The sequence below is a fragment of the Poeciliopsis prolifica genome, unplaced genomic scaffold (genome assembly GCF_027474105.1).
Source record: "Poeciliopsis prolifica strain line A6 unplaced genomic scaffold, Auburn_PproV2 SCAFFOLD052, whole genome shotgun sequence".
Lineage (NCBI taxonomy): Eukaryota > Metazoa > Chordata > Actinopteri > Cyprinodontiformes > Poeciliidae > Poeciliopsis > Poeciliopsis prolifica.
The window spans coordinates 2,103,030-2,117,917 of NW_026562427.1; the positions used below are offsets into that span (position 1 = coordinate 2,103,030).

Here is a 14,888-nt window from a genome sequence, read left to right on the forward strand (position 1 = left end):
CACAATTTATTTGTGTGCTACCTGCGTTTGGCGCATGTGGGTCAAATCGCTGTCCTGCTGCGTAACGCGTGTGCATGCGTGTTTCTGTTTTGGATACAGAAATTCTCATAACACTGGCCCTTTTTCCCCCCTCCGTGACACACCATGCTTCAATTGTTCTAGGTTTCCCTGCTAACCATATGTCAGGGCTGGTAATGTTCGTGCCCTCTGATATCAATCATGCTAGGTTGAAAATGAGAGCTGGAAGAAAAATAATAATAAAAAAACAGAAGGAAAAATACATTAAGGCGAGCAAATATTGTGAGAAATAAACAAAATCCGTCAGAGGTTTCTTGTAGATAATCTTTGCACACAGATTTATTTCGATGGCCTTCTGCATTCAATACCTTTGCTCCTGGCTTGCGTTTTGCATTGTAATTAAAAGTATGTACGATCATCATGACAAGCAATGAGAAAAATAATTATTCGTAATATTTTAGTTTGGCATTTAATTTTGAAGATAAAAATACCAACATCAAATATTTGCAGCCATCTATGGCTAGCACTTGTTTTCCCCCCGGTTCTGGTGTGGCCGGATTTTACGCATCAAAATCTGCACATTTCAGGGTCTGATTGAGCAAATAAGGTCCTTGATTATTGTACTTTTGAGTGCGTCCTCTGTGAGCGGCGTTTGACTGGCTTTACACATAGGCGGGATTATTTTTAAACGATTTCTCATTTGGCTTGCTGTCTCCGCAGAACCCTCCAGGAAGACCCGGGTGACATTTTTATTATTATGGATGTGCCCACGCAGATGAGAGAGACGCGCTGGGAAAGAGAAGGGGGCCCACCCTCAAGGAGGAGAGAGTAAATAGATCATGTGTTTTTTTTTTGTTGTTGTTTGTTTTTTTATCTGCGAGTTGTTGTCGTTTTTTTGTTTTACAAAAATTACATTTAAAGCGGAGCAGTTTTGACTCTTCTTTAAAATAAATATTTTTATTATTTCTGGTAGGACTTTATTTTATGACATTTCCTTTATGAATATAATATTTGCAGTTTTGAAAGAGCGTTATTTTTGACGCTGCTTTCCCGATGATCCCATACCAAACGCTGATAACCCCTTTTTATTTTTAGATATATATTTTTGGGTTGAATTAAACAGCGTTGTGTGATCATGTAAATGTGAAACTGCTGGCGAATTTTAAAATTAAAACGGGTGAATATGTTTTGCTTTGTTTTGTTTTTTTTTTCACTTCAATGCTTTTATTTGATTCTTCGAACTGGAGCAGCATAAAATGTTTGACATCGAGAAGAAGAAAAAAAATATGATGATGTGTTTTGCCTTTTATTCAATAAAGAAACTGCAAACGTGTGTCCTTCTTTCCACCCTTATTGCATGACTGATTGGTTTCTTTTTTCATTCGCTGACAAAATAGAAACACCTCCGCGAATAATAACAATAATAATACTAAGAAAGAAACAAATGGGAAAACCTGCAATCTAAGTGACATGACTGCATATATGGGCCGAACGTGGCGCTAGCTTTTCCACCAACCTTCTCCCCTTGTAGACAGAGCTGGAGGGACGTCAAATAATACTACTGGAGTCTGAATAAATAACATTTAAAAAGACCAATGGAACAAAACAGAAGCAAAAGGGGAGGCTGTGCACGTTCATGACACTTTGTTTTAAATGTAATCTCCTCACATTCCCAGCTCCTGGCTCTTAAGGGTCTTTTTGTACACAAGTGCAACAGAATGCAAAAAAAAAAAAAAAAAAAAAAAACATCATTCTTCAATTGCGGATAAATAAAGACGGACAGTTTCACATTGAAAATGAATAACATGTGTTCATAATACCCTGTTTGAGATTTTTAAAAAGACGTTTCAAAAAAAAAAGGAAAAGATTAAATAAGCCTATGGATATGCTATGCCCTTCTTCCCTCCCTCCGTTCGGCTCTATAGACACTCTATGGTACATAAAGGTCTTGGTCAGACAATGACACAAGCAAATAGAGGAGAATTCAAGCAAGTCGTGATTATTTGTCCTACGCTAATTCACACATGAAACTATAGAGAACATAAACAAACAAACAAAAAATGGCAGAAGGAGAAGGTGGGAGCCATGAGGAGGCGCAGAAACAAAGCAGGGGGATACGTCTGGAGCTTGGATGAGACAATGGGGCGGAGTGATCCGGGCTCGCGCCGCATGCTACAGATGCGTCAGTTTGGGCGCTTCCTGGATTCTTCCCTGAGAGTAGTGCGGCGTTAGGTCTGTGTACGTCGGCGTCGCATCACACACGCCGTGATGCTGACCGCCGCTGTTGCCCATCGTAATCGCCCCGTTGTACTCCATGCTCGCGGACGGAGGAGGCGGGTGAGGGAGGTGGGTGAGACCGAAAACTGAGGCCCCGGAGCTGGGCACCGAGTCGATGTAGCCTCCGCCGACGTAAACGGGGCTGCTCTGCATGTGGGTGCCATAGTTGCCATTGCCGTGCAGGGGGTGGTGCGCGTCATACTCGGGCGTGGCCGAGTCAGTCCCAGGGTACCTCTTCTGGGGGGGTGGGCAGCTGTTGAGGGAATTGCTCAGTGGAGGGGGATATGACGTAGCCATACCGTACGCATTTTGATGAGTTTTATTGTAAGAGGTTGGAGACTGAGACTCGTACGGTACACTGTTAACGAGAGAATGCATAGAGTTGAGGTATCCGCTCCCTCCGCCGCCGCCCCCACCGGAAGGTGGGCCGACTGGGCTCCGTGGAGACTGTCCGCCAGGAGACGGCATCATCCCGACGCCCTTTTGATCCTTTTTGTATTTCATCCGTCGGTTTTGGAACCAGATTTTGATCTGTCTCTCCGTGAGGTTGAGCAGGTTGGCCATCTCCACCCTCCTGGGCCTGCACAGGTACCGGTTGAAGTGGAACTCCTTCTCCAGCTCCACGAGCTGCGCGCTGGTGTAAGCTGTCCGGGCCCTCTTTGATGCCGCCGACCCCGGAGGACTCTTGTCTCCTGGGCAACTCTCCACTGTCAGGGAGAAGGAGAAGGAGGGCGTCAATCAGTGATCCATTATAGGCACACGGAGAGAAACACAGACGCAAGACACAGGAGAGTGAGAGTGGGAGCAGAACTGGGTGACAACACATACACTGATAGTGAAACCCTGCAATCAGGAGGGGGCGGTGGTGGTGATAGAGCTCTTTACTAGATAAATATGCCCATTAAAGTACAGTTTTTCATCTCCTAAGATCTGCAGCCTATGTGGAGCAAACATCTCAGTATTTTGATAAATTCACCCCCAATGCAGGGGTTATCATCAGGGGACCATAAGACAATTAACAATCAATGTGCCTACATGTGCGCAGCACTAACCAGAAAGGCAATTGCAGAAAACTGGGTCACTATCTGATATGTAACCCTGGTTTCCTATACGAAAACATTTTGACCCTCAGCCTGCCCCGAAAGTCACACAGCATAACAGGCGCATAATGCAAGCACAAGCATTTATAGATTCTTCAGGGTGTATAAAACTGCTCATCTTGCCCTCGCTGATAAGCTTTAAGAGGCTAGCACTTGCCTGCAGAATCCTAAGGTCATATCCACTTGCAGTGGCAGCCGGCCAACACTTAATAAATTTCACTACCTGTCTCCTAAACCTGAGGTAGGAGGAATGCAACATGACATAACCTGAGGCGTAATGATATTGCACAGATGAAGGAGAAGTCTGCACACATGAGAAGAAGAAATGGCTGTTAGCTTAGGCTCAGCCAATATGTGCAGGCAGGCCCCATTAGGATCTGGCTTAGTTTGGATGGGTTCTAAATGGTCTCACGCTCCGAAAAAAGAAAGAAAAAAATCTGTTTATAGGAGATCCACATGATTTGAATAAAAAATAAAAACAAGTACAAAACAACTCAGACATCATATCTTAGCTGGTTCTAAAACAGATCTGATGGAAATCAGTTCAAACTGAGCAGCACATGATCCATGTAGAGCAGAGTTTTTCCTCTGTCAAAGTTATATAAGCAGTAAACATGAGGTCAGTATCCCAACTAAAAACAATTAATTATGGAGCCCATATTTCAGCCCATTTCCTACCCGTATGAGCCCATATGTAAATGTTGACTGTGGAATGGAAGACAAAATGCTGATTAGTGATAAATATTTCTGAATCAATTTCTAATATGCTATGTTTAATCATGCTAACGATTTGTATAAAAAACAGCACTGTAAAAACAATGGAAGCAGGGCCGGCTTTAGGATGAAGTGGGCCCCTGGGCTGGAGATGGTTTTGCTGCCGTAACCACACAGATTCCTTTGACGCAAAGTACAACAAAATGATTCAAGGTACTTGGTAACTTCAAGGTTCTTAGTTTTGTCTGGAACTATTGAAATAGTTGCTTTGTTTCGGATTCTTTCTAAAATGTTTTATATAGACAGTATTCTTTCGAGCGACTTCTTCCTTCATCTGCCGATAAATATTTACCCCAAATGTTATAGTAACAGTGAATTCCTAGTATGTGGCAGAGTGAAATGCAGTTACCAAAATACAACAGAAACAAGAAGGGGGGTTTGGAATATGCCTTCAAGGCTTTGTGTTGTTGAGCCTGAGGTGCTAGTGGTTGAAGGTTAGGGTGTGTGCTTTTTGTACTTGGAAATAGGTATTTTATAAGTATATAAAATAAACCCTGACAAAAGCCCTGAAGCCACATTTTTGACTGGAACACTTAGGGATTTATTATCCAATAAGAATTTTAGTTTTGTTGCTTTTTTGTGCAAAGAGAACATAGCAAAGTTGCTTAGCTAATTTTTTAACACTTTTTACGGTAACTCCTTTGGTGCATATAGCACTGTCCAACTTCCAGCTTGTGAGAATCTTCCTTTTATTTTCTGTGCATACAAATACATTACTGTTGCTTCTTTTGCTAATACGAATAAGCATTGACATGTTCAAAATAATCCCAATGAATATTAAATTTACATCTGGAACATGCACAGCTCTGGTCAACTTTCCCAAAATCAACTTTGGAGACCAATCAAAAAGCCCCGTAAAGTTAGTGCTTGGGCTATGACATCATCATTTTCAACAGATATTCAATGAATCAAATCGTCACTTGAATATTCATGCCATTTCTCTAGTACTTTAAAACACAATATCTACCAAATGTAAATTTGTTTAAAAAAACATGGAGACCAAACACATTGAAATCCCAAGATAAGCCTGGCCCACCTTGCAACCATTAGACATTTGAATAGAGGGTGTAAGATGTGCGTAATAGATGACCTCCTTATCCTGTTACACATACTTTTCAAACTCACTTTGAAGTCACAAATACTTCTGAATGTTTAGGTGCTTTTAAAGACCATTTCAAGCTAAATGTGTGCAACTGAAAATATAATTTGGCTCAATGAAAAGAAAACATTTACAAGCATTTGCAACCTCAAATTATATCTTCGTTGTCCTTGTGGAAAATGTGTATTAATGCCATATCCAGACCAGTCCAACTGACTGTGAAACCATAACGCTCAAATTTCAACCATTTCTATAAATGGTCACATAAGGTGTGTGGCTGAATGCTTAGTTTGGTTCATTAGCACTTTTGAATACCTCTCAGATCGCTGTAGTTGTGTTGCTTTTGCCTGAAATGTGCTGAAAGGACAACTCACAGTGGAACCACACAGGTCATTGAGTTTCAACTGTTTCTGAAGACCACTGCCAACTTAATTTTCAGGTTGCCTCAATGGAAATTGTATTGTCAACATAATGTGACAATACAGCCATACATGCATAAAAAACTAACTCCTTAGTGTTGTGTGAAAAATGTTTAAACTCATTCTGAAAGCATATAAGTGTATAGCCCATCTCTTACAAAATCAGTGGCAATTTGTCTTAAGACTTATGTGAAATTTTTCTAAAATGTAATAGAAAACAGAATATATGAAACTGTTGGTCTGCATTTTATTAACTGACACAAACATCTAATTAATTTCTTCCACAGCTCATAATTTGTTGAATTCAAAAGGAAAAATGACTTTTCTAGTACTTATGATTTAAATCAGCCAAAGATAGTTTCAAGCAGAGACTTGGGATGCATAAACAGGTTATATGAACGTAAGGAGATGCCTCGTGTGAATCACTCTGTTCTGTTTGCTCAATATTGTCTATAATGCTTCAAATGTGTCTGAAATATAGTAGATCACCATATTTCTATAGACAAATATGCTAAGATATGACTTTGTTTTTAACTCAACCTGAGTGACCACATCCTTAGTCTCAATAGATCTCATCGGGATCATCGCTCTGTCCATGGAAGAGCTTCACTAATTAAGGATCAAAATACAATCTACAACTATAATTGTGAAAAAATAACTGCAAACATGCTGAAAACACCAGCCACAATATGTATAGCGGGTCATGGGAAGATGAGCATCTTTAAAGTTTTAGGTTGGCTCTGAGTAAATACCCCACCCCTCCTCTAGTCTGCCCCTATGCCCCCCAAACACTGACCCACTGAGTTCCTCCTCTAATCAAAACAGCAGGAGAAACTGAAACAACTGTTGTGTGTGTTTGTTTGCTGTCTCTCCGGGAACATTATGTGATCAGTGGAGATGTGTGTTTACAGTAGGGACAGGTCAGCTGGAGGGCATGGGGACAACAAAAGGGGGGATCTGCTGCTTTTCCCTCCACCATTCGCTGCCTGCATTTGTGCTGAATGATGGTGGGATATTAACAACATCGATTAAAAAAAGAAAGTGGGCCAATCTTCGCAGGATGCGGCTTCATCAAATGATTTGTTACAACAAATGGCTCACCTAAAATGCCACAGCTCAGAAAATGAAGCAACATGACCTTCCCAGGATGCAAACAAATGCTCTGTTGTGGTTTGCCCACCTCCCTGTAAACCCCTACTTGCCCACCCCTCTCTACCACCTCTGTGTGTTGAATGTAACTATCATGGTTTGTGTGTCCGCGGCAGCTTGTACCTGAACTGGAGCTGCTGGCGGGTTTCTGCTTGGTGTTCTGACGGGACTCCTTCATCCAGGGGAAGATCTGTTTGCTGCGGGTACCGGAGGTCGGGGAGCCGCTCTTGGCTGCACCGGGCTGGCCGGAGCCATTGCTCGCGTCTTGGCTGACTCCGCCGGGGGACTGCGAGGGGGGAGGCGGTGGGCCTGACACCGGTGCCGGCGCTGGATGATTGCTTTCGGGGAGAACCTTGGCCTGCGCCGCCTGGATGGCCCTGTCGCAGCCCTCCGCCACCAGCTCCCCTGGCTTCTGCAGAGCAACGGAGCCGCCGCCGGGGGACTGCAGGGAGCAGGCGGGTCGATGGTACTCGCTTTCCACATGAGAGGCCCTGGGATATTGGACCTGATTGGCATCATAACCGAAGCCATTTGCGCTTTGATACTGGTAGCCACTGTAAATTGCGGAGCTGTCGTAGTAGGTCGCCTTTTGCATCTCGCCGTTTCCCAATATTTATTTCAGAAACTGACAGGGTCTTGACACCCTCGTAGAATAACATTGGCACCCCGTGGTCACGTGACGCCTCTCCGCCAATGGCCTCCTCGGGTGAACCTAGGGTTACAAGAAGCACTGTGAGGAGGAGAAATGGTGGCGATCCATCTTACTTTTCAATACAGACCTGACACTGGAGACTGTGGAGGCAAGATAGGGCCAACAGTTCTGTGGACTATTACCGTTTACCTTATGGCTTACACAAAGGCGCACACTAACCTTGCGTTGCCATCTGTGCCAAACAGCATAACACGTTTCCAAAGCATTCAAATCATTTTAAAAAGCCTAACAAGAATCGGGATGACAGTTTAAAACTCCGAGCCGAGAGGGATAAAGGGAATATAGTTACAGTAGAGTTTATGGGGGAAAGTGCCTGCTGTGGAAACGGCTTGTTAGCGGGCTGCCACACAGGAAAATAATGTTTCTGTTACAATATTATTCTACCAGCCGGGCTGTCAACAGCATATCTAATTTCCTGTGTAAGCAGGTAAAAGACATTCACTTTTTTTTCTTTTTTTTTTTATAAAATTATTTTTCCCAGCTAGAAAAATAATCCGTCGGGAACAGTCAGAAAAAAAAATCGGAAATATTTTTTTCTCTCTTTCTATTTTCTTTATTCATTTATTTTATTGCTTATTGCAAGATGAATGAAAAAGGGGGCCCGAGGAAAACCTGAAAAACCAGACGGACATCTCTGCGCTCCTATGACCACGGTGGGAACTTTTTTTTCTTTTCTTTTCTTTTCTTTTCTTTTTTTTTTTTTCTCGCAGGGGCCCGTAATAATTTCCTGCGGGCTCCATCGTTTTGATATATGAGTGGCCGGGAGCGCCGGGCCCGGTAAAAGGAGAAGCCCGGTTGTACAGCGGAGAAGAAGCCCAGTGAGGACACATCTACAGCCTGCTGCTGTGACAGCGGATCCAGTTATAACACAAGATTAACAGACTGTTTATTCATAATAGAGCGATAGGTTTTCCGGTAGTACTATTTATGATGAACATAATAATAATAATAATAATAATAATAATAATAATAATAATAAAATAATAATAATAATAATAATGTATATATATATATATTACATCAATATCAAATTTCAATTTATGCAGCACAGTTTTACCCATAAAGATTCAGTTATATTTTATTCTATTTATTTTGTTTATGAATAATAGTAAATCTGTAACTATCAAAATCACGAGCAGGTTCCAATAAACTACTAATTTTATCAGTTTTTTTTTCTGCTTTTCTTTCTGTTTTTTAATCTAAAGCAGTCCTTAGTCTGGGATGCGTTTGTTAAAACATGAGCAAAAGTAAAAAATAAAATGAAATAAAAGCAGGACCCATGCAGCCTTGCATACCAAACGAAAAATAAGTCCGAAATGACACCCCATGTTTGCTTTCAGCGCAGCCCGAGCTGCGGATTGAAAGACGCTCTCTAATGACCGGTAAAAGGGATAAGGAGGCTTCTTCTCTCTGGATCTCCCTGCGATCCATTGCGACAGTCATAAATGGCAGAGAAAAAGAGAGACAAAAGGCAGGCTCGAGCTGTGCTGCTGCAGGAAAAAAATCCGTCCGCCTGACTATGTGTGTGCGTGTGAACTCTTCCTGAACCGAGATCTTAAGTCGTACGGTGATAAATCACCGCCGCGACACACAAACTCCACCATTTACAACCGAAAGGGGAGCCTATTTCTGGCCCCTGCTTACCTTGTCCTCTCACGATGAATGCAGAGCGCCGGGCAATATTTTCTCATTCAGCGACGAAATCGATCAAAGGCAGTAATCCAGAGGAAGAGGGGGCAGAAGGGGAAAAAAAAGTTTTAAAGGCAGCGGGGCTGACTGGGTTGAAGGAGCAGCGGCAGACTGCGCCCTGCCATGCAGGCAGGCATTAGCAGGCACAACACACAGGAGGAAAAAAAAAAAAAAGAAGAAGAAGGGAAGAGCCAAGAGAAGACCCCCTTTCCTTTTCTCTCCTTACTCGCCGAGATTGCGAAAGCAGGCGTGAGCAGTCGGGTCAGCGCGATAAGAAGAGTTATCTGCTCCCATGCTTGCAGGGTAATGGACAGGGCTTCATGGCAATATTAACGTCAGCCAAGGCTATGCTTGACTATGAGATCCTTCAGCAGTTACCATGCAGACACCAGTGAACTGCCCCGAACCAGAGCGTCACCGTAGACAAGAAAAATTATGCAAATGAAGCGAGCGCCTTGGAAAGCCAGTCCAAATCAAGTAGTTGCCTCTCCTCCTCCTCCCCCAACATCCCAAATGAGGGAGTCCGTCTGGAAAATAATAACGTTAATAATGCCTCGTTACTAATGCGCCGTCCCAAAAGGTGTTTTAGGTCCTTTTCTTATCATTTGCCCCGCGTCCTAGATAGAAGTTATGAGTGCAAGGAGATTTTCGGAATAACAAAGGGATACTGAGAGCTGCATTTCAATTTCCATGGGAGATAAAAGAGCTTCAATAGGCGGCTTAATCATTAACCTACTTTTTCTTCATCTCTCTTTTTTTTTCTTTTACTCTCAGAATTTTCTGTTTTGGCGCAAGGACGTCCAGTTCGTTTTCATTTCAACGTGAACCCGCTAACCATGAAGGAAAGCTGCAGGCCAGCCAGTGCACGTTCTGATCAAAGCTCCTAAATATTAAAGGAAAAAAAGGAAAAAAAAAACACAGCAGCTCGTGCACGGGGATGAAAAATGGGCAGAGGTTTCAACACCAAAAAGGCCAAAGCGGGAGGACACGCAGCGTGGAGCAGAGGAGAAGAAGGGAGCCGGGGAATCCCTCTGCATGGTAATGTTTGCAGCCAGAATGAAAGACTTGATAGAATTAGATTTATGGCTCCCCGCTCAGCTGTAAACACGGCCAGCAGCTAACGCTTCTCCGCTGGTTTTCAGGCTGTAGGACGGAAGCATTTCGGTGACACAATTAGAAAGGTGGAGAGAGCGCACGCAAGGACGACGTGGGAGTCTTGAGTGGGCGAAAAAAAAATCACACATTACGATTTTTTTTTAAGCTAACTTCGCCTTTTTCTTTCACGAAGCAACTGCTGCCACTTTGTGTAATTATTTACCTCTTTGTTCTACGCGAAAATGCTGATATGGTCCTTTTTTTTGTTCATTTGGCCCGAGGAGAGGGTTGAAAGGTCGAGCGTTATAAGAGCAAAAAGCTACATGGGAAAGGTCGGGGGGAAGGGGAGAAAATACCTAAAATTTTAGTAAAATACAAGATAAAAACCTGTTTGCAGCAGGCTGTAGTGGCTCCAATCAGATGGCTTTAGCAGAAAGTAGTTGTTTAAAAAAAAAAAAAAAAAAACGAGAATAAGGCAGCCCTCCAAGAGCCGCGATTCCCCTCCGTCACTTTTATGGTGACAAATTACACCACAAAGACAAGTGGAAGAGAAGGAAATATTGCTCTCGGGTTGGTCATATTGCTGCTACACGGAAATATACAACAAGCCATACAGAGAGACCGCTTCTGCTTCTCTGGCCTTGTGAGCTCACTGGGAAGGCGGCCCGCTTACGCGCGCGCGTGTTTGTGTTTGGTACTTATTAGAAATTGAATAAGGATATCACCATCAAGCATTCATAACATAAATCAATAAAGATGTATGGACTTACCGAAGGCAGCTCAGGGAGTTTCCGCGACCGGGCCTGAAGTTACTCGGCCGGATTTCTGCAACGAGAAATCCTTTCTTTAGTAACTTAAAGCATAATTTAACATTTTCTTCAACGGTGAGCTTTATTTTGTTCTCTCTCTTTTTTCAGAATTCAGAAATCTTTTCTCATTTAAAATACATTAATGTGGATTTTGAATGTTATTGATTCATATTTAAAGCAGCTAAGCAAGATATTGTTCGTTTGTGTTTGGGCGCATAGCGAAATGGGTAGGATTTTAGTTTCTTTGTTTATTAGTCGGAAGCAAAATTCAAGCTTTTTTTTGTTAAAGTAGGTTAACTTCGGATTCGGTTTTAGAAATTCCATAAAATTTTTAAAAGAAAAAAAAAAGGTTTAAATCTAAAGAGGAACTCATGGATCCCAAATTAGGCCCACAATCTTAAGTTGGGGGACAAAACGATTCAACATATGCTTGGATTGATGTTATCATAACGTTATGCAAGAAAAATGTTTTTTATTTCATTTTTTGAGTAGCTCTATTAGAAAAGGTTGCAAAGCATATATAATACTCAGGAAATATACACACATGAACTTCTTCAGATGACGGATATGTGAAAGCCCGAGCCATGAAACTCTTCTTCATAAAGCGCTGATAAATTCTGCACGTAGCTACGAAAACGCATATATTGTAAAAAAATAATAATAATAATAATTGTACTGTATGCAAATAAAGTGTTTTGTTGCATCTGCTCTCGCGAACGGATCGAACAGTCATTAGCTGGCGCTCACCACCTTCCCAAAGTCCCCGCGCCCATAAATCAACGCTGGAGCGCCGTGACCTCAGCGCGGCCGCGGCGGTCCTCGATGGCACTCCGTCTTCCATTATATCCTCATTTCCCCACGGCGGAGCGACACAACAACTACCCCAACTGCTCCACACCAGCTACTTCTTTTTTTTTTAATCTTCTTCGTCTTTCCTCTCTCTCTTTATATTTTTTTTTCTCATGGAGGTCGTATTGATGCATCGTTTACGCACGGGCGCGGTACATAAACCAGCTTAAAGAGATGGGGCTGTTTAAGTTTTATGGGACAGGTTGACACCCTGAACCGCCGGCGCGCTCTTCTGTCTGGGCGTTTGCTGGAAGTCGGGATAAATGGGGGCTTTATTTACTCACACTGGCCTATTTGTCCAACAAAAAAAAGTCTTCTTCTGTTATTTATTGCGCTATTACGGTGTAATTATTCCACACGGATTAATTGTGCATTTTTTATATATTATACAGAACGCATAAAATAGGTTATTTGGACAAAAAAAATATGAAATTAATTTAGGTTAACTTATGTTACGCATATTGACAGTTTCTTAAAATTTCTTGCGCTGCAAAACAAACAAAAAAAACAACAACAAGGAGCCCCCCCTGCATCCCCCATACCCCCCCACCCCCCATACACACACACACACACACACACTCTCTCTCTTCACTGACTGACCTCTGTCTCGCGTAGCAATAACTCACGACAGTAATGAACAATCGGCGGAAATACCTCAAAATAAAATCCATCCTCCCAAAGCTCGGGCTGTGACTCCGTCCGCGTGGAAAAAAAAAAAACACATATCCGTCCGTGACAACAGAATACATCCACAACAGCCAGGAATCCTTCTCTCCTCTTCCCGGTTGCTAAAATCGGCTTTTTTTTCTGGATATTCAAACAAAAAAAAAAAAAAAAGAAAGAAAAGAAAAAAAATCCTACAAAGCCAGGACTCCCCTCCCGAAAAGTGGGGGTAACCAGCATATAATCTGCATCATGTGGCCAGACCGGGGCTCCGGTTTTCTTCCCAGTGCCATAACACCGCGCGGTATTATGCGCCCTGATCACGTGACGCAACGTCAACTTAAATCCCCTTTTATTTGAGCCCGTGAATCATTAATGGAGGCAGTCATTGCCCCTGAGGAGAAACGTATCGGGCTTGTAGAGAGAGGGGGGAGAGGAAGAAGAAGAAGAGGAAGAAAAAAAAGAGGGGTTGTGTGATAGTGCAATGTATCTGGCTGAGGAGCAAGCCTCTCACTGAGAAGCAGCTTTTCCACGTGTCGCCCCATTCAGAGAGGAGAAAGGGGCTTTTCTGACACTTTTAAAGCACCATATATTTCGCGCCTGTTAGCTGCCGAAAGAGCAGCAGAGATTCGAGCACATTTGCGCGGCGGAAAGCTGTCCGAGCGCAACAAAAACCAACGCGCTTTTAGTTTCCTCTTTATTCTGCCACTGCCTCACTTTGCATGGGTGTATTCCACAACGCTCAACTCAACACCGCCCCCCCTGTTCTCATCGCGACACTTGTGCATTAGTATATACCACTTTGTCAGCCTCTGAGCCTCCCTCAATCAGCGCGGCGCACACGCTGCAGGGGTAAATAGAAACCAAACGTTGCCACATTTACCTGTCACACACGGAGAGCCTGTGCGTCCCGGTGGTCGTGAGGGGCGCCTGTCAGTCAGCGGTGGGCGGAAAGGAAAGGTGAGGTGACCAAAGAGAGGCTGCGCGACCCTGCTGGTCAGTACATGGATCCCCATTAAACTAACAAGGATCAACTCACTCAGGCTTGTGCATAAAGTAGTTTTGGAGATGAATAAACAAGTCAAAGAAAGTTATTTTTCAAAGAGGGAGGTTCAGCCACACAAAGCATATGTGGCCAAAAGCTCGTAGCCCGGAAGAGATTCTCTCCTCTCCGCACCGTTTGGCGCTTGTTTTCCGTCAACACCGAGCAGCGGGCGTGGAAAAATCCCCACCACAACTATTAATCACTCGAGTCGGACAGAGGCTCCGTCCCACTCCGGCACTGGGGCTTTTGTCCTCTCCGACTCCAACTCTAATGGCAAACTTTTAAAGTCAAGAGCAGAGTCAGATGCGATTTCTTCACTTTTAGTCAAAAATATATTCACAACGAACGTGGACGCATGTTTGTGAGAGCGACAAAAGTTTCATCATGTGATTTAGGACAAAATTTCCATGTGTGTCTTTCTGCAGAACCAGACTGATGTAAAGGCTTGTGAAACTGAATGACCGTGCCCTGCAGGATGATCCCACCCTACCTGTCGCCACCGCACCTGAACTTTCCCCTGACCCGTGCAGAGTTGAGTGGCAAGTCAGACATTCAAGCATCGACTTTGGTAGCATTTAAAACTCCTATTTAATTTCTTAACTGAACGACATTCTAGCTCCTTGCCATTTCCTAAAACTCTTTAATCGATCACGTTTTTGAATCAAAATAACGCACATGTTTCCAGATGCATTTCCACAAATCAAGCCTCCTTATCTCTGTCAGCACGGAGAGGAGCTGCAGGCGCAGAGACCCCCTGGATGTCGGCCAGACGACGGGCCATATCTTCCCACAATGTTGACACTCGGAGCTCTTAACAGCCAGGCTTGGGTTACCGAGCCCCTCAGCCGAAGATAACTGCTGCAGTGAGGTTTACATCGGCCAACATCAAGACTAATGTGAAATTCAACGCCTCGAGCTGAGTGGAGCCATCTCTAATTAACCCCAGACAAACACTGCAACCAACGAAGACAGAACAAGTGTTTGCTTGGATGTGGATGTAATAAAGCAAGTTGGATTTTCTTGTAGGAAGTGTCTCTTTTTCATCCCAGAACATTTGTAAGAGACCGTTTTTGAGAAGAAACACTAAGATTTAAGTTGTAATAATAATAATATAATAATAATAATAATAATAATAATAATAATAATAATAATAATAATAATAATAATAATAATAATAATAATAAATAATA

The 14,888-nt window shown here is 42.9% G+C and overlaps 1 protein-coding gene and 1 long non-coding RNA gene across 9 annotated transcripts in view; one reads left to right on the plus strand and one right to left on the minus strand.

The window, feature by feature from the left end:
* Positions 1 to 1,308: 1,308 nt before the first annotated feature.
* Positions 1,309 to 14,888, minus strand: part of hoxa3a (homeobox A3a) — a 33,316-nt gene continuing 19,736 nt past the window's right edge. For 2 of the 6 annotated variants that reach the window (XM_055058941.1, XM_055058940.1), the window contains 3 exons: positions 11,103 to 11,157; positions 6,960 to 7,548; positions 1,309 to 3,002 (listed from right to left, as the gene is read on the minus strand). In XM_055058941.1, coding sequence (XP_054914916.1) covers positions 2,191 to 3,002; positions 6,960 to 7,431 — 1,284 coding nt within the window. In that variant the 5' untranslated portion in view covers positions 7,432 to 7,548; positions 11,103 to 11,157 and the 3' untranslated portion in view covers positions 1,309 to 2,190. Of the gene's footprint in view, positions 3,003 to 6,959; positions 8,472 to 9,192; positions 9,556 to 11,102; positions 11,462 to 12,644; positions 12,733 to 14,888 lie in introns of those variants that run through there. The other 4 variants (XM_055058945.1, XM_055058943.1, XM_055058942.1 and 1 more) reach the window with 4 other exon arrangements.
* LOC129378605 (uncharacterized) lies at positions 9,663 to 14,723 on the plus strand. 3 transcript variants are annotated; one of them, XR_008608062.1, is made up of 3 exons: positions 9,663 to 10,275; positions 14,124 to 14,266; positions 14,384 to 14,723. It is a non-coding gene; the product is annotated as an uncharacterized LOC129378605 (long non-coding RNA). The 3 variants fall into 3 exon arrangements; XR_008608061.1 differs by having other exon boundaries at positions 9,671 to 10,275; positions 14,422 to 14,723; XR_008608063.1 differs by lacking the exon at positions 9,663 to 10,275 and adding an exon at positions 13,410 to 13,613 and having other exon boundaries at positions 14,124 to 14,723.